The sequence below is a fragment of the Mus caroli genome, unplaced genomic scaffold, assembly GCF_978045245.1.
Source record: "Mus caroli unplaced genomic scaffold, Mus_caroli_1 scaffold_4, whole genome shotgun sequence".
Lineage (NCBI taxonomy): Eukaryota > Metazoa > Chordata > Mammalia > Rodentia > Muridae > Mus > Mus caroli.
Genome location: NW_028227259.1, coordinates 126,582,755 through 126,602,395, shown reverse-complemented (window position 1 = coordinate 126,602,395; position 19,641 = coordinate 126,582,755). Strand labels below are relative to the sequence as shown.

The 19,641-nt window shown below is 47.0% G+C and overlaps 1 protein-coding gene across 3 annotated transcripts; it reads right to left on the bottom strand.

The window, feature by feature from the left end:
* Window positions 1-1,300: 1,300 nt before the first annotated feature.
* Gpn3 (GPN-loop GTPase 3) lies at window positions 1,301-19,581 on the bottom strand. Of its 3 annotated transcripts, none has more exons than XM_085837127.1 (8): window positions 19,328-19,581; window positions 17,455-17,563; window positions 5,363-5,530; window positions 3,927-4,051; window positions 2,862-2,977; window positions 2,673-2,769; window positions 1,991-2,119; window positions 1,301-1,908 (listed from the first exon to the last, which is right to left on the bottom strand). In XM_085837127.1, exons 1-8 carry the CDS (start codon window positions 19,373-19,375, stop codon window positions 1,849-1,851), a joined length of 852 nt encoding a protein of 283 aa, XP_085693253.1. In that variant the 5' UTR covers window positions 19,376-19,581; the 3' UTR covers window positions 1,301-1,848. The 3 variants fall into 3 exon arrangements, with proteins under 3 accessions (XP_085693253.1, XP_085693255.1, XP_085693254.1); XM_085837129.1 differs by having other exon boundaries at window positions 19,308-19,522; XM_085837128.1 differs by having other exon boundaries at window positions 19,368-19,522.
* Between the last annotated feature and the right edge of the window lie 60 nt (window positions 19,582-19,641).

The window sequence follows — 19,641 nt, the reverse complement described above, 5'->3', positions numbered from 1 at the left end:
TATAGCTTTGGCTGTCCTGGAGCTCACTCTGTAGACCAGGTTGGCCTCGAACCTGGAGCTTTACCTGCCTGTGCCCCCCCTCAAGTGCCAGAATTAAACGTGTGTGCTACCACTGCCAGGCCTGACATTTTAAATGATTTGGTGCAAGCTTGTCTAGAGGTCAGAAGGCAACTCTGTGAGTGAGCTCGCCTTCCACCACAGTTCCCAGGGATGGAGCGCAGCTTATCACGAGTGGCAGCCTTCACCTGCTCAGCCATCTTGCCCACCCACATACCTGGATTATAATGAGCTCATTATTTCAAAGTACCTTCCTCGAGAACAACCAAGTTCATTGGCTGTCTCATAGTCCTTTTTTCTTTTCCTTTCTTTTCTTTTCTCTTCTTTCTTTGAGACAGGGTTTCTCTGTGTAGCCCTGGCTGTCCTGGAACTCTGTAGACCAGGCTGGCCTCAAACTCACAAATCCGCCTGCCTCTGCCTCCCCAGTGCTGGGATTAAAGGTATGCACCACCATGCCTGGGAACCTGTTAATGGGAGTCCAGAGACCAGGATATTTTCAGCCATCCCATACTCCTAGACCACAGGCAGCTCAGCTCATTCCCATACCAGGCCTGGAGCACAGCCCAGCCACACTTGGCTCTTGCCCTCAGCCTTGGCCTCCAGGTGCCAACGACTATGGATTCAGAGAGCCTCACTTGGCTTTATTGAAAATGGACCAAACTCAGCCCTACAGGCCAACATGACAACTTTTGACCTGAGTTACATTTCTATGAGGGCTGAATTAGCGTTACCAGGTAGACTGGTCACCAAATAACTAGGGGAGCCTTGGGCCTTGTTGCAAGGATTCAAGGAAAGAAATCATGGAAAATAACTCTGTAATGTCACGTCTAGCTGGGCTTACTAAGATCCAGCCTCATTCTGCCAGAGCCTGGCCTGTGAGGGATGCTGGAGAAAGAAAGACCTTCCAGATAGCTGCTCCCGTGACCTGCATACCAGCTGCCAATTGACTCTCAAAAGCTCAATGTAATTCAATGTAAGTTAAAAATCCTACCTCAACCTCCTGAATGTTGGGACTACAGTCACAAACCACCATGCTCACATGGACACACACTGGATTTCTAAACAGTCACTGCCGTCATTCTGACCCTTGGAGAAATTAGTTTAAGGGTTTTTCTGGAATGTGTACATCACAGTCTGCCTGGAAAAGAAGAGTGTGAAGAGGGCCCGTGTGCATTCACATTTACAAATCTCAAACAGTTTTCTTTTTAATATATATATTTTTTTTATTAGATATTTTCTTTATTTACATTTCAAACAGTTTTCAGCTTTAATTGTATAAATAATACATGTTTGATTTGTGAAAATAACACTTATGTATATCCTTCCAAATTTTTTTTATTTTGATATAGATCTATGTTTTTTGTTACAATAATTTGTACCTCTCCAAAAACAAACAAGTAAATCAAAAGAAGAGCCCTCAAAAAACAAAATATTCAATTGTAAAAATGAGGTTACATTGGCTCCAATTGTGTGCGCATGCACACATACACACACACACTGGTGATATACGTGTGTGGCTAGGTTAGTTTATATTATATACAAGTCTTTGTGCATTAATTTCTACTTTGATTTTCTTTAAATATCCAAACAATAGTGTCGGGATAAGGTCTCCTGAAAGAGCAGCAGTTTCAGAGCTCAGAGCACAAGCCAGGCTCGCTCACTCGCTCGCTCACGCAGCGGCTCAGCCTAGAGCCCAGCGCTCTTCCCAGACGCAGCAGCGGCTTCCCGCGGTTAATCCTCCAGGAGAGCACTGGGCCACGAGCGGAATGGTGGCTTCGTCCGTAGTCAACCTCACTCATTCTGCCGTTCTTGAAAATACTCATCAAACATGGAGGAGGACTCTTCTTGCTCCTGTCACAAAGGCAACAGAGGAGACCATGCATCCCCTCCTCTCGGGACCCCTCCTGAGCTGACGCAGGGAAGCCCAGCTCACCCTCGGCTCCTTGAACTCCAAGTCCTCCCCGTACTGAATGGCGAAGTCGATGTGCTGGAGCACGATGTTCATGCTCTCCTCGTCTGACTGGTCGTACGGCAGGAAGCGGACCATGCTGTAGTCATCCACCTGCAAACGCGAGTTAGAGAAGCGGCCCTGACAGTGCTGCGGACCATGCCCACCACAGGCTTGTTTATAGCATAATCACTTATACCTCTCCTGAAAAGGACAAGCGCTTGGCTGGCAGGAAGGCTCAGGAGTGAGGTGCCTGCTGCCAAGCTTGCTAAACTTAATAACCTGGCCTCGATCCTCAAAATCCACATGATGGAAGGAGAAGAAATCAACTCCTGCAGAGTGTCTTCCTGGCACACACTTGCAAGCATGCACACAAATAAAGGTAAAAAACAAGGATGCAAGCAAACAGTCACCTGCACTGGGCTGGGAAAAGGAGCCCCGGGGAGAGCCAGCACACCCTTTGGCTGACCTTGGACCCACTGGAACTGAGCGGCCCCAGCCACCTGACTGCTCAAACTAACCATCACACCCCTTCCCTTCCCACCCCCAACTGCCAGCTTTTTATAGGGGATGGCACTGGACGGTGCTGCACACAGGTGAACACGGGCTGGACATGGGCAGACACCTGAGGATCACTTGGAGGGGGCTTTAAAGGGCGCTTGCTTACCAGGCCACACACGGCCTTCGTCAACTTCTTAAACTTTTGGCTTCTTAAGTCACCAGTTGAATCCTCTATCAGAGAGTACATGTCTGGATCTAGAAACCTTTAAAGGAGAGGGAGACAGGAGGAGAACAGGAGCCTGTCTCAGGGGGCACAAGGATCGGCCCGCAGAGCCCTGCCGGGGACACCACTCACTTCTCAATCTCCTTCTTGGCTTTCTTACTCAGCAGGTCCATCTTCGTCATGATGTTAACCTGTGGGATCTCTAGAGAAACCATGGCACTCAAGGCTGCCAGGATGCCGGAGAGAAACTGGAGAAGGAAAGAACAGAAACGTCCAGTTATCGCCAACAGGGCCTCCTGACTCACTGGAGAGACACTGGTACCCAACCCAAGAGACTAATCTTCCAGGGAAAGACACTTGCTAAAAAGGTGGTAGAGGCCCTCCTAGCCTTGAAGGAGAGAAGGGAAGATGTGATCTCATCTACTGACCAGAGGGGAGTGGCTGGCTTTTAATCCCAGCTGCGCAGATGAAGATCCAGTTCGGGGCCAGTCTTTGCTACACATACTCTGTCCCAAACCCATCAATGAATCCCTTGCTCTGCCTTGACCACATCTCTGCATTTTGACCACGAACTGGCCTTCTTTTCCACGAACATCTCTCATGACTACTGACGAGAAAATGCAGTCTGTAATTTCTAAACAGGAATAAAGGTCCTCAGAAAATTAAAAATAGGTTTTTTTCTGCTATTTTTTAATCTTTATATTTGAGATACTGTCTTACTCTGTAGCCCGGCTAGCCTTGAACTTGCAGCAACCCTCTTGCCTCAGGCTCCGGAGTGCTGCGATTGCAGGCACGAACCACTCACCCAGCTCAGTATTTTTAAATACACTATGTAATACAATGCCCATTTGCCTCAATTTTTATTTCATAAGCAGGTCCCCCAATCTGTTTTTCTTCTTATTTTTTTGAGCCAGGGAACTCTGGCTAGCCGGAAACTTGATTTGAAGTCCAGGCTGGCCTTGAACTCAAAAGAGATCTTTCTGACTCTGCCTCTTGAGTGCTAGGATTAAAGTCACCACACCCAGCTAAATCTATCTCTTAGGTAAGCAGACATTCACATAGTCATTTGATCATTGGAGATGCTAAATAAATGTTAAAGCCTATGAAATGTGGAGGCTCACACAGACGGAGCAGAGAATGTCACATGCTTTCTTTCTACCCAGGACTGAAAAATCTACAAGAGATTCGTCCACAGACCTTGAATGACTCCACCATGAACTGAGAATCAACAAGGAACACTCCGCACACTCGGAACTCCCACTGTTCGAGCTGCTGGACCAGCTGCTTCATGACAGGCAGGTGGGTGTAGAGCTCAATCTGACCTGCAGGGGGAGCACACGACAGCAGTCATGACTGCAGCCAGGAGGCTGTAGAGATGAGTAAGAGCAGGAAGGGCACCCGGTGGCGGCATGTCTGTCCAGGCCCCGGGACTGAAAGAGGAGGACATCAGACCCTGCTACACATCCAGCTGTTTTGCTCTGTGTCGTCTGTGGTGCTGGGGACTGAACTGCCGCCTGTCCATCCCCTCAGACAATGCTGTTTCCCCTTGGATTTTTGTGGAGGTTTTGCATTTTATTCCTGAGCTTCATTGTTTTGATTTAGGTCTGTATGTCTGTATGTCATGTGTTTGCAGCTGCCTGTGGAGGCCAGAACAGGGTGTCAGAGTTGAAGTTCCGGAAGTTTCTGGGAACTGAACTTGGACCCTCTGGAGGAGCAAGTGCTCTTAACCTCTGAGGCACCGCCCACTCCCTGCTCTCAGCTGTTAAGGGCACATCACAGTCTCCCAGGGCAATCACAGAGCCTGAGGTATGGCCACCACAGGGATATCGGGCAGACTACACACACACACACACACACACACACACACACACACTGTTTTTTGTTTTTTGTTTTTCGAGACAGGGTTTCTCTGTGTAGCCCTGGCTGTCCTGGAACTCACTCTGTAGACCAGGCTGGCCTCGAACTCAGAAATCCGCCTGCCTCTGCCTCCCAAGTGCTGGGATTACAGGCATGCGCCACCGCGCCCGGCAAACAGACTATATTTCTACATTTCTTTTTGCCAGTGCTGGGCTGGGGAGGTGACCCTGTGGTAGATTGTCTTGCTGGCATGAAGTAGCCCAGCACTCACCCCTCAGCACGGAAAACCAGTGACACGAGCATAAAGGGGTGGCTTGGGAATCTTCACACTCATGACACACACATGAACAAGGCTGGCTCCGGTCCACAGCTCACACGTCACCTGTCCCTTCCCAGTTTCACCTCACAGCACCTCTGGTCACCCAGCCACCCCTGCCTCCATCTGTTCGTAGCTTCTTGTCTGAGGCCCTTTGCCTGCACAATTGACTCCATGTTGTCCCACAGCCTACTTTAAAGGACAACTGACCAGTTGCCTCCTGTTCCCTCTGTGGGTCACCTGCCAAAAATACTAATCACGGGGCGACTGCTAATCGCACTTGCTTCCTTCTGAGCCACAAGCTATGGCCCCTTACTCTTAAGGTTGATCTCCATAAGCACTTGATCAACCCAAGGGATAAACCGGATCCAACTGGGTTCTGCAGGTACTTGTTCACTGTCCCCACGAGGACACAGTGTCACAGCTCCAGGCAGACTGTACACTCAAGTTGTTGCTGTACCTGGACAGTCAAAAAGGATGTAATCGTCCTCAACGTGGCCCAGGCAGTTCTCCAGCCAGTCAAAGTTGTTGGCAAAGTACTCCATGCAGAAGACCAGGCCTCCGTTGGGGCCGAACCGCAGAGACTCGTCCTCCATCACATCGTCCACCTCGATCAGCTCCCGGATGTCTGCAGAGCCAGGCAGGGACCAGAGTGAGTATCCACTTGGAAAACTTAATCAACAGATCTATACACACCTCACACATGGGCTGGGATGACCACTCAATGACTCAGCGTGCTTGACGCACCATCGTAAGGACCAGTGTGGCCTCCCTTCCCCCAGCCTGGAACCTGCCTGCTCAAGGGTGGAGCTACCGGCTCATTCGTCCTGCCACGCCTACCTACTGCTGGAACCTGCCTTTGCCGTCTGGAGGCACACACGTGTTCGTCCTGCTACTGGACCCTGAGTTACTTGGCGGGAAATTGGGTTCCCTCCCCCTTCCTTTATAAACTGAGTGTCTGGAAATATTAAATTGAGTCTTGATCAGAATGTTGTCTAGACTCCATTGTTTCTTCCGCCCCGTCTAGTTTCCTCTCTTTCAGCCTGAACTGCCTTTCTCAGTGAACCGTTCATGTTGTGGACCGCGGGCGGGCCGCAACAGTTGGCGCCAGAACTGGGACCTGAAGAATGGCAGAGGGATGTTAAGAGAAACGACTGCTGTGTGGAGCTCCACAAGAAAGGAAAGGATCTTCGTATCGGAGGAGCATCGGAGCAACGGACAGGTACACATGCTAGCGCTAGCCTAAAAAATTTCAGTTTTGTAAAGTGTTGCTGAGGATGCGGTAGGATACGAATCAAGTTTGAACCAGTGCTGACCCAACACTGCTTCTGCTTGGGGTCAGCAGTTCGTTAATCGGAACTAGATACGGAGACAGGCGGTGTGCCGCAGTTTTTTAGAAAACTGCTTAGGTGGAAGAAAGAAGGGTTCAAAATCATGGATCAGGCGATTGTTTTTAGTTTTCAGGAGTTGCTTAAGGAAAAAGGAGTAAGGCTTGAAGTACAATTAGTAAGAAATTTTTTAGATAAGATAGATAGCTGTTGTCCATGGTTCAAAGAAGAAACGATAGATTGTGGAACCTGGGAGAAAGTTGGTGAGGCCCTGAATATCGCTCAGACAGATAATTTTACCCTAGGTCTCTGGGCGCTTGTAAATGATGCTATAATAGATGCAACTTCTCCAGGGCTAAATTGCCCTCAGGCGGAGCTTGTGGTATCTCAGGAGGAGTGCCTATCAGAGAAGGCCTCCTCAGAAAAGGATCTTCTTAACTCAAAAATTGATAAATGTGGAAACTCTGATGATGGACTGAATTTTAACAAAAATCACTCAGATAGAGGAATTGCCCATTACCCTAATGAGAATTGGTCCTCTTGCGAATCTCCCGCTTCACCCATAGTCACCACTTCGGGAGGTGCTACACATAGGGACACACGGCTAATCGAGTTAGAATTTGAGATTAAGCTTCAGAGGCTGACTAATGAGCTTCGGGAACTAAAAAAGATCTCAGAAGCGGAGAAGAGTAACTCTTCTGTAGTTCACCAGGTGCCGCTAGAAAGAGTTGTGAGTCAGACTCATGGGAAAGGACAGAATTCGTCTAATACGCTGGCCTTTCCTGGCCTTTCCTGTGGTCGAGGCAGTTGATCAGCAAGATGCTAGGACCAGACATTACCAGATCTTGGATTTCAAGTTGTTAAAAGAGTTAAAGGCAGCTGTTGTGCAATATGGTCTTTCAGCCCCATTCACTCAAGCATTACTGGACACAGTTGTGGAGTCAAACTTAACCCCCTCAGATTGGAAGACTCTGTCCAAGGCTACCCTGTCAGGAGGAGATTTTTTGCTTTGGGATTCTGAATGGCGAGACGCCAGTAAGAAAACTGCTGCTTCTAATGCTCAGGCTGGTAACCCAGACTGGGATAGCAACATGCTTTTAGGAGAGGGTCCATATGAGGGACAGACAAATCAGATTGATTTTCCCGTTGCAGTGTACGTGCAAGTTGCGACAGCCGCACGCCGTGCTTGGGGAAAGTTGCCAGTTAAAGGAGATACTAGTGGAAGTTTAGCTAGCATTCGGCAGGGTTCTGATGAACCATATCAGGACTTTGTGGACAGGCTGTTGATTTCCGCTAGTAGAATCCTTGGAAGTCCAGACACAGGTAGTCCCTTTGTTATGCAGCTGGCTTATGAGAACGCTAACGCAACTTGCCGAGCTGCAATTCAACCGCATAAGGGACAGACAGATTTGGCGGGATATGTCCGTCTTTGCGCAGACATCGGGCCTTCCTGCGAGTTCTCGCAGGGAACCCACGCGCAAGCAATGTTCTCGAGGAAACGAGAAAATAATGCATGCTTTAATTGTGGAAGTTTGGATCATTTTAGAAGTAATTGTCCTAAGAACAAGGGCGCCAAGGATAGACAAACAGGCCGTACCCCAGGAATATGTCCCAAGTGTGGGAAGGGCCGCCACTGGGCAAAAGATTGTAAGCATAAACCAAGGGTTTTGAGCCGCCCGGTGCCGGGAAACGAGGAAAGGGGTCAGCCCCAGGCCCCGAGTTACTCAAAGAGGACAGCTTATGGGGCCATAAATCTGCTGCCCAGCCAACAAGATCAGTTCTTGAACTTGTCAGGTCAAACCCAGGAAATGCAAGACTGGACCTCTGTTCCACTGTCCACGCAGTATTAACCCCAGAAATGGGAGTCCAAACTCTGCCTACCGGAGTCTTTGGACCACTGCCCACAGAAACCTGTGGCTTTCTCTTGGGACGAAGCAGTTCTATTGTAGAAGGCCTGCAGATTTTTCCAGGTGTTATAAATAATGATTATGAGGGAGAACTTAAAATCATAGCCGCTTGCCCTTGTGGTGTTATAACTATACCTGCTAATCAAAAAATTGCTCAACTTACTTTGATCCCTTTACGCCAGTCACTGTATAGATTCTTTGAAAGTGAGGAAGGACAAAATAATTTTGACTCCTCGGGCGTAAATTGGGTGAAATCTATCACAAATCAGAGACCTAACCTTAAATTGACTCTTGATGGAAAAGGCTTTGAAGAATTAATAGATACCGGGGCCGACGTAACAATTATTAGAGGGCAGGACTGGCCCTCAAACTGGCCCTTGACTGCTTCCTTGACTCACCTTCAAGGAATTGGGTACGCCAGTAACCCAAAACGTAGTTCCAAATTGCTAACCTGGAGAGATGAGGAAGGGAAATCAGGAAAGATTCAGCCGTATGTTATGTCAAATTTGCCTGTGACCCTGTGGGGAAGAGATCTGTTGTCACAGATGGGCGTTATTCTGTGCAGTTCTAAGGAGAAGGTGACTGGACAGACATTCAGGCAGGGACTCCTGCCTGGTCGTGAACTAGTAAAAAAAGGACAGGGAATTAAGACCTTTAAGGATCTTAAACCCCACTCTAACATGAGAGGTTTAAAGTATTTTCAATAGCGACCACTATCTTGCCTGCATCCCACGCGGAAAAAATTCAATGGCGTAATGATATTCCGGTGTGGGTAGATCAGTGGTCTTTACCTAAAGAGAAAATAGAGGCCGCTTCTTTGCTAGTGCAGGAGCAGTTAGAAGCAGGACATTTGGTGGAGTCTCACTCTCCCTGGAATACACCCATTTTCATTATCAGAAAGAAATCTGGAAAATGGAGACTGTTACAAGATTTAAGAAAAGTTAATGAGACCATGGTACTTATGGGAACCTTACAACCGGGGCTCCCCTCCCCAGTGGCCATTCCTAAGGGATATTATAAGATTGTTATAGATTTGAAAGATTGTTTCTTTACCATCCCTTTGCATCCAAAGGATTGTGAGAGATTTGCTTTTAGTGTTCCTTCTGTAAATTTCAAGGAACCCATGAAAAGATATCAATGGACAGTCCTCCCACAGGGGATGGCTAATAGTCCCACATTATGTCAAAGGTTTGTGGCGAAAGCAATTCAGCCTGTTAGACAACAATGGCCAAATATTTACATCGTTCATTTCACAGATGATGTCTTGATGGCGGGAAAGGACCCCCAAGAATTGCTTTTGTGTTATAAAGGTTTACAAAAAGCCCTAGCTGATAAGGGATTGCAAATTGCTTCTGAAAAGGTACAAACTCAGGATCCTTATAATTATTTGGGTTTTAGACTCACTGATCAAGCTGTTTTTCCCCAAAAGATCGTTATTCGTAGAGATAACTTAAAGACCTTAAATGATTTTCAAAAATTGTTGGGTGATATTAATTGGCTTCGCCCCTATTTAAAGCTTACTACAGGGGAGTTAAAACCTTTATTTGATATTCTTAAAGGGAGTTCTGATCCCACTTCCCCTAGATCCCTAACCTCAGAAGGATTGCTGGCCTTACAACTAGTGGAAAAGTCTATTGAAGAGCAATTCGTTACCTATATAGATTACTCCCTGCCGCTGCACCTGTTAATTTTTAATACGACTCATGTGCCTACGGGACTGCTATGGCAAAAATTTCCTATAATGTGGATACATTCAAGGATTTCTCCCAAACGTAATATCTTGCCATATCACGAAGCAGTGGCTCAGATGATTATCACTGGAAGAAGGCAGGCATTGACTTATTTCGGAAAAGAGCCAGATATCATTGTTCAGCCTTACAGCGTAAGTCAAGACACTTGGCTGAAACAGCATAGTACAGATTGGTTGCTTGCACAAATAGGGTTTAATGGAATTATAGACAACCACTACCCTCAAGATAGGTTAATAAAATTTTTAAATGTACATGATATGATATTTCCTAAGATGACTTCTTTACAGCCTTTAAATAATGCTCTATTGATTTTTACTGATGGCTCCTCTAAAGGGCGAGCTGGATATCTTATTAATGATCAACAGGTTATCGTAGAGACTCCTGGTCTCTCGGCTCAGCTAGCCGAATTAACAGCAGTGCTAAAGGTCTTTCAGTCTGTACATGAGGTTTTTAATATTTTTACTGACAGTTTATATGTTGCTCAATCAGTACCCTTATTGGAAACCTGTGGCACGTTTAACTTCAATACGCCATCAGGATCCTTATTTTCAGAATTGCAAAACATCATTCTTGCCCGGAAAAATCCGTTTTATATTGGCCACATACGGTCTCACTCTGGTCTTCCTGGGCCTCTGGCCGAGGGTAATGATCGCATTGACAGGGCTCTAATAGGAGAAGCTTTAGTTTCAAATCCTGTGGCTCTGGCCCAACGTAATCATGAAAGGTTTCACCTCTCTAGCCACACCCTAAGGCTCCGCCATAAAATCACCAAGGAGCAAGCAAGAATGATTGTAAAACAATGTCCTAAATGTATTACATTATCCCCAGTGCCACATCTAAGAGTCAAACCTAGAGGCCTTGTGCCTAATCATATTTGGCAAATGGATATAACCCATTATACAGAATTTGGAAAACTAAAATATATACATGTTTGCATTGATACCTGTTCAGGATTTCTCTTTGCTTCCCTACATACAGGGGAGGCTTCAAAAAACGTAATTGATCATTGCCTACAAGCCTTTAATACCATGGGGTTGCCTAAGCTTATTAAGACAGATAACGGGCCATCTTATTCTAGTAAAAACTTTATTACATTCTGTAAAGAATTCGGTATCAAACATAAAACTGGAATTCCTTACAACCCCATGGGACAAGGAATAGTTGAACGTGCTCATAGCACCTTAAAAAATTGGCTTTTTAAAACAAAAGAGGGGCATCTATATCCCCCAAGGTCACCAAAGGCTCACCTTGCCTTTACCTTATTTGTCCTAAACTTTTTGCAAACTGACATTAAAGGTCAGTCTGCAGCGGAACGCCACTGGCACCCAGTTACTTCTAATTCTTATGCATTGGTAAAATGGAAGGACGCCCTGACTAATAAATGGAAGGGTCCAGATCCAGTTCTAATCTGGGGAAGAGGCTCGGTTTGTGTTTTTTCACGAGATGAAGATGAAGCACGGTGGCTACCAGAGAGATTAATTCGTCAGGTAGACACAGATTCTGTCTCTCCTCGTAAGTATCATTCTAAAGACTAAAATTCCTCTTGTGCTGGGAGTGGAAGCTCTCAGAAAAAATTGTTTTCCTCTGAGCCAAATCCCCTACAGGAGGCCGGAGACTAGCTTTAGCTTTACAATTTGCATCTAAATAAAGTACCTTGACTTCTCCGAACAGAAAATTTACATTGCCACACTCTCATTGTTTAGAATTCTTCCTTCTCTCAAGCAGGTCAATCTACATTCTCCGGTTCTCCGCCCCTACGAGCAAACAGGTGGTATTGCTAATCTCCCTTCCAGGGACATCCCAGCATGTGGCTTTTCAGTCTAGAGAAGATTTAGATTTAACAGGAGAGCTAGGGAAGTAGAAATTTCATATATATTTACAAAGATTAGTTCTTATTTTGATAGATATAGGCTTGGTCCCTTAGCTGGCCTCTGGCTTTTCACCCTTGCTGTTACTGCAAGGTGTCCTTAGTTCCTCAGGCTACTGGGAATAACAGGGATGAAGAGGAAAGACTTTCAGCTCCTATTTTAACCAAAATTAATGGTGTTAATACTGACATAATTCTTGTCTAGGCCTTGCTAAATCTGAGGTTGACAAGTCTCATATAGAGACCTCGCAATAACTCAGAATTGCGCTACTGATTCATAATCATATGAATACGGTATGGGTACCGCTTGGCGCAGGAGATTACTGCGGAGGGAAGGTCCAGTTTGACCGTTTCTGAGTTCCCTGTGCGACACACCTGATTTGAAGGAGGTTGGTATCCGATTCCAGCTAAAAACCAAAAATACTTAAGGCTCTGCCTCCCCTCCCCAAAAGATACCAAGAGCCACACAGATGTGAGTTGTTACAATGCTCACGGGAGGAATCAGGCCAATGTCCACCCAAGTCAAGGTTAAAGGCCCACTCATCTACGGATGAGAAAATCATTTGATCACCTCTGTTAAGCATTGCCTATTTAAACTTAATTAATAGGGGGGAGAGAGATTGGAGACCTTGCTGTCGTAAGGGCAAGCCCTTCACTGCCTCCCACCCAAAAAATAAAAAAGCCAATTGGCCTTGTACTAAAGAGCTGGTCTTAACCCCTTCTCACTGTTCCCCTGCCTTTTACCCAAAATTGCAGAGGATTATCAGTTCAGTGTTATTCTAAAATTGTTTAGTTAAACTCAGCCAGGGTTCCAACGCCCTACTTAAAATGCAAACAGGTAGCTACCTATTCAGCACTAATTAGCATTATAAAGTCAGAGCCTACAGCCCAGCGCTGCTATTCAGTCAGTGCTTTAAAGACAGCCTTAGCCAGATACAGTTTACCATTAGAAAAGTTAGGGAACCCCACGGAAACAAGTTTTTTCTTTAGCCCTAGGAACTCAGGCAGAACTATTGAACATAGATAATTTTTCTGCCACAGGCCACCCCCTTTTTATTTTTGTTTTGTTATCTAATGGGGGGAAATGTGGCCTCCCTTCCCCCAGCCTGGAACCTGCCTGCTCAAGGGTGGAGCTACCGGCTCATTCGTCCTGCCACGCCTACCTACTGCTGGAACCTGCCTTTGCCGTCTGGAGGCACACACGTGTTCGTCCTGCTACTGGACCCTGAGTTACTTGGCGGGAAATTGGGTTCCCTCCCCCTTCCTTTATAAACTGAGTGTCTGGAAATATTAAATTGAGTCTTGATCAGAATGTTGTCTAGACTCCATTGTTTCTTCCGCCCCGTCTAGTTTCCTCTCTTTCAGCCTGAACTGCCTTTCTCAGTGAACCGTTCGTGTTGTGGACCGCGGGCGGGCCGCAACAGACCAGAGTGTGAGCCTCCAGCATCCATGGAAAAGCTGGGCGTGGCCGCACCTCTGTAACTGCAGTGCTGTAGGCAGAGACAGGAGGGCTGCTGGGAAGGGGGGATTATGTCCAAGGTTCAGTTAGAGACTGTACTAGCTAGTTTTGTGTCAACTTGACACAGCTGGAGTTACCACAGAGAAAGGATCTTCAGTTGAGGAAATGCCTCCATGAGATCCAGCTGTGGGGTATTTTCTCAATTAGTGATCAAGGGGGAAAGGCCCCTTGTGGGTGGGACCATCTCTGGGCTGGCAGTCTCGGGTTCTATAAGAGAGCAGGCTGAGCAAGCCAGGGGAAGCAAGCCAGTAAAGAACATCCCTCCATGGCCTCTGCATCAGCTCCTGCTTCCTGACCTGCCTGAGTTCCAGTCCTGACTTCCTTTGGTGATGAACAGCAGTATGGAAGTGTAAGCTGAATAAACCCTTTCCTCCCCAACTTGTTTCTTGGTCATGATGTTTGTGCAGGAATAGAACCCTGACTAAGACAGAGACCCTGCCTTAAAGGTGGAGAGTGAGAGACCCAGACAGCTGACTGAGCATTACTGCAGAGATATCACACAGTAGAACACTTCAGACACAAGAGGGAGGGGAGCTCTTTTTTTGTAGCTTTTTTGTTTTTTGTTTTTCCGTGTAGCCCTGGCTGTCCTGGAACTCACTCTGTAGACTAGGCTGGCCTCGAACTCAGAAATCCGGGTTTGTTTTTTTGTTTGTTTTTTTTTTTTTGTTTTTTTGAGGCAAGGTCTTAGACCAGGCTGTCTTAGAGCGCACAGAGATCTGCCTGCCGCTGCCTCGTGAGTGATGGAATTAAAGGCATCCAGTGCCACACCCAGCTTGGAGGGGAAGCTCTTTAAACTCCCAGCTATAGCATTAAGTGAAAAACTTAGTGCATAGAATTTCCTGTAAGAATCAGGTGTGCTTGCCTGCCAGCTCTTGGGAGAGTGGGGAAAGAGAGCTATACAGCTACACAAGTCCACTGCACACACTTTATATATACACTCAGTTGCTTATGGAGGAACACATCAGAAACCAGGGACACTGGCTACTGAAGGAAGCAGGCTTGACTGCTGGGCCACAATTCTGGACACTTCCTGCTCTGCGCTGGTCACAGTGTGAACCACTTGGCTATGTGGTGCCTATATGAAGAAGTCAGCTGAAATGAAGCCAACTACTATCTCTTCACTTGATGACCAAGAAGCCAGTTAACTCCCAAGCCTGATTACAAGTTGGAGGTGGGGAGGGGAGCACTCCGACTGGGGTGGTAGGATGGGAACTCTGTCACTGACCTCCTGAAAGGTTTTCAATCTAAACAATAAGTCACTCTCTGTGAGGCCCCCGGGTCCCTCAAACATCTTTCTGCTTAAGGAAACCGAGTGCTTTCGCCACATGATCCCAAAGCAACAGTTCCTTTCTCTCTTTCTTTCTTTTTAAAGATTTATTTATTTGTTTGTTTATTTATTTATTATATGTAAGTACACTGTAGCTATCTTCAGACGCACCAGAAGAGGGCATGAGATCCCATTACGGGTGGTTGTGAGCCACCATGTGGTTGCTGGGATTTGAACTTTGGACCTTCGGAAGAGCAGTCGGGTGCTCTTACTCACTGAGCCATCTCACCAGCCCCCTCTTTCTTTCTTTTTTGTTAAGATGTATTTATTTATTATCCGTAAGTATACTACTTGTCTTTAGACATCCCAGAAGAGGGCATCAGATCTCATTATGGATGGTTATGAGACACCATGTGGTTGCTGGGAATTGAACTCAGGACCTTGGGAAGAGCAGTCAGCGCCCTTAACCTCTGAGCCATCTCTCCAGCCTCAGCCTGCCTGTCTCTTAAGAGCCGAGAAGATGATTTCCACTTCCTCCCCAGCCTGCTCCCCTGCTCTACCTACTAGAGGGCCTTACTCCTCAAGAACGCACCGCACCCCTGGCTCACATCTGTGATCCCAGCAATCAAAGGTAAAGGCAGGAAGGTTAGAAGTACAAGGCCCCCATAGGAGGAACATCAATAGGAACTAACCAGTACCCCCAGAGCTCCCTGGGACTAAACCACCAACCAAAGAAAACACATGGTGAGACTCATGGCTCCAGCTGCATATGTAGCAGAAGATGGCCTAGTCGGTCATCAATGGGAGGAGAGGCCCTTGGTCCTGTGAAGGCTTGATGCCACAGTGTGAGAGAATGCCAGGGCCAGGAAGCAGGAGTGGGTGGACTGGGGAGCAGGAGGAGTGGGGAGGGAATAGGGGGCTTTCAGAGGGAAAACCAGGAAAGGGGGTAACATTTGAAATGTAAATAAAGGGGCTGGTGAGATGGCTCAGTGGGTAAGAGCACCCGACTGCTCTTCTGAAGGTCCAGAGTTCAAATCCCAGCAACCACATGGTGGCTCACAACCATCTGTAAGGAGACCTGACGCCCTCTTCTGGAGTGTCTGAAGACAGCTACAGTGTACTTACTTATAATAATAAATAAAAAAATCTAAAAAAAAAAAAAAAAAAAAAAAAAAAAAAAGAAATGTAAATAAAGAAAATATCTAGCCGGGTGGTGATGGCGCACGCCTTTAGTCCCAGCACTTGGGAGGCAGAGGCAGGCGGGTTTCTGAGTTCAAGGCCAGCCTGGTCTACAAAAGTGAGTTCCAGGACAGCCAGGGCTATACAGAGAAACCCTGTCTCGAAAAAATTAAAAAAAAAAAAAAAAAACCATTTTTGGATATGCCAACACCTGACTCTGCTACTGAACTTCAGCTATGAGGATATTACCACTGCAGAAAATTTGGTGAAGGTACACAGGAATCCTTTGTATTATTTCCCACCACTGTACCTGACATTATAATTGACTCAAAATCAAGCTTAGAATATTGACTTTGGAGAGACTTTTTAAAAAATTCTCCATTGTCTTTTACCAAGGTTCCACTAAAATACATTTCTTTGAGTACCAGTGTCTCATGTAATGAAAACTGTAAGTAGTGAAGAATTATTTTGTGAATAATTAAGAAAGAAATAAATACTATTTAATGATTCAAAAAAAAGTATAAGACCATCCTTGGCTACATAAAGAATTTGAGGGCAGCTCTGGTTCTAGGAGGCTCTACTCCAAAACTCAGGGTAAAATAAAAACCTTCCATGGCAGTCAGTGTCCACACTGCACAGCCCCCCACCCCTCCAGCTCTCCATCCCCTCCCACCAGCTGTTGGTCCACTGCTCCACTAACTCTGGTCAAAGCTGCCAATATCACTGTGGTCCTACATCTGTCACCGTCTTACACAACTGCTCGGTTGCATCTATGTAACCAACACCTCTTTCTTAAAACACTCCCTCCTGGCCTTTCTGAAGCTTACTGCTGTGTCTCCTCTAACAGCTTCCAGAGAACGCACAGCTTCAGGGCTCTGCCTCTGTCCCCCTTCTCTAACCAAACTCCTTCCCCATGTGAGGTCATCCATCCCGGAACTTAATGTACCAAGATGGTACTTATATATGTATGTGTGTGTATGTATGTATGTATGTACGTATGTATATAGCTGATGGCTCAAACATTTGCACCGTCATCTAAGTGAGCAGCTTCTGTTTGAACATTACTATTTTTAATTAAAAAAACAAAAAACAAAAACAAAAAAAAGCTTTGTTTTGTTTCACTGAGCAGAGGTGACAAATGCGTACTACCTCACTTGGTTTTATGTGGTGCTGAGGGTAAAACCCAGGGCTTCACATACCCTAGGCAAGCACTCCACCACCAAGCCCCAGCCCAGCCCTGAGCCTCACCATTTTTTATTTTTTTTTTATTTTTGTTTTTTCAAGACAGGGTTTCTCTGTATAGTCCTGGCTGTCCTGGAACTCACTCTGTAGACCAGGCTGGCCTCGAACTCAGAAATCCGCCTGCCTCTGCCTCCCGAGTGCTGGGATTAAAGGCGTGCTCCACCACGCCTGGCTGAGCCTCACCTTTTTAAGCCAGCACAGGTGCTATTTACTGTGGACAAACCATTTTACCCTCCAACTCACCAGATTAGGCAACAAGGGGACCAGAGGGACAGGCAGGGAGGCAGGAGCCCGCTCACCTTGGAGTCTCCCAGCAAAGACCAGGAAAGGAGGCCATGGCATCCACACCCACAAATACCACCATGAAATGGCCCGTGGCCTCATCTCGCTCCTCCTCACACCGGGGCTGAGCACATGAGTAACTGGGCAGCCGGCTTCCAGTGCCTTCTGAGCTTTACGGTGCCTGAAGAAGGTGGCCTTGCCGGGACTTACCAGCCATGACAGGGTAGTTGAAGTGTTCTGCCGCTGGGTCCAGGTTGACTACCTGGACAGATCGGTTGAGGGCTTCACAGTGCTGAACCATGGTGGAACAGTAGGTGCTCTGTAACGTGACAAGGTGGGGGGTTAGCACCCAAGGCAGTAGCATGCTACCCTCCACACGCCCAGACAATTCTCCCCTCTCTGAGCCAGTGTTCATCCAAGCCAAACTACACCTCCAGGGAAACCCTGGGAAGGCGATGAAACCAGAGCTGCAGATCTAGATGCGGGGCTTGGGCTCAGGATGTTTCTTTAAGAGAGTCCACAAATTAACATAGGTTACAGAAATGACCTCCTCCACGCTCCACGCTTCCTTTTGACAGCCTGTTCTCTCTACCTAGGACAGCCCCACCATACAGATGCACTGTAACTGCCGGGTGAGCTGTCTACCTTCCCGATCAGATGACAGGCCCTGTGGAGTCACACAGCCATCTCTGGTACTCTGAATATTGTATTTATTAAATATTAAAATGATACAAACACCTCCATAGACTCTAGGCATCCCTCAAATGTCACCATTGCCATTTCTACTGTGCTTAAGTGTCCTTAGCATCATTCTCTCAATATGTACACAAAGAAACACTGTATCACAATAAAAAATAAATATAAAAACTAGAGCTGGGCAGTGGTGGTGCACACCTTTAATCCCAGCACTTGGGAGGCAGAGGCAGGTGAATTTCTAAGTTCAAGGCCAGCGTGGTCTACTGAGTGAGTCCCAGGACTACACAGAGAAACCCTTTCTCTAAAACCAAAATAATAATAATAATAAATAAGTAAATAAAAACCAGAGCCTGGCAGCGGCGGTAAACACCTTTAATCCCAGCAGGAGGATCTTTGTGAGTTTGAGGCCAGCCTGATCTACAGTAGAGGGAGTTCCAGGACAGCCAGGGCTACACAGAAAAACCCTGTCTCAAAGGAAAAAAAAAAAAAAAGAAAAAGAAGCTGAGTCTAGTGGAGCACACCTTTAATTCCAGCACTTGAGAGGACAGAGGCGGGCAGAACTTTGAACGCCAGTCTAGACAGCATGATATACATAATGAGTTCCAAGCCACTTAAGAGCTAATAAGACTGCTTCAGTAACAACAAAAGACCCAACCTCCCCCCCACCCCACCCCCGCAACCCCCTCACACAAGGAAGGAAAGCCTGCTACAAACATTCTTTGGAGACTGGTGAGATGGCTCAACACTTAACAGTACTTGCCACTCTTGCAGAAGACCTGGGTTTTCTGCAAGCGACAGCCTCTTCTGGTCTCTTTGGGCAGTGCCCACAAATGGTGCATATCTACAAACGTATCTGAAACCCATACTCCAACTTTACCCCCCATCCCGTTGGGGTTGGAATGGAGCCCAAGGTCCAAACTTCTGAGGAAAAAGGTTAGAAAATACCCCATACTGGGTGCGTGGCAGGGGGCCTGGTCTGGAATTAGACAAAAACAAAAACCAACAACCCAGACTCAGATTCTGGGGCAGACCTAAGTAAGCGTATGATTTTGAACAAATAAACCTTTCTGTGTCTGTAATCTGTAGAATGGGTATAGGATCAAGCACACAGAATGGATATGAAGACCCCTGGAACAACCAGGGCAGTTCCTGGAGCAAAGGTGTCCTGCAGCTCTGTCTGGGTGCTGGGACAGAACTGAAGTCTTTTGGGAGGTCAGAACAAGCTCTTGAGCGCTCAGCCCTCTCTCCAGCCGCTCAAGAGCTATTAAAGCTGCTATCACTCCCAAACAAACAAAAAAGGAAAGGTACACGCAGAGAACAGGAAGCCAAGTACCCAGGGTTTCCTCGGAGCCCAGGCACCCACGCACCGCAGCTCCTCCAGGCTCACCTTCCCGCTGCCCGCGGGGCCCATGACGAGCTGCGCATACCGAGGCATGGCGCCTCTCCGGGGGTTTCACACACAGGCGACGGCCACACTCCCTTCAGCCTTCGCGGGACAGCCACGGCGTTCCGGGGAACGTGCGTAGGAGCCAATCGTAACCACAGCTCGCTCGTTCAGCACGGGTATTTACTACACCGTGGACTACGGAGCGTCCCCAGGGCCAAATGCCTTCCGAAACGCGGCCGGTGCCCAGAAAGGAGGCGGAGACACGAGTTCGTTCACGCGTGCGCAGAGAGAGAAAGAGAGAGCGCTGCGAACCG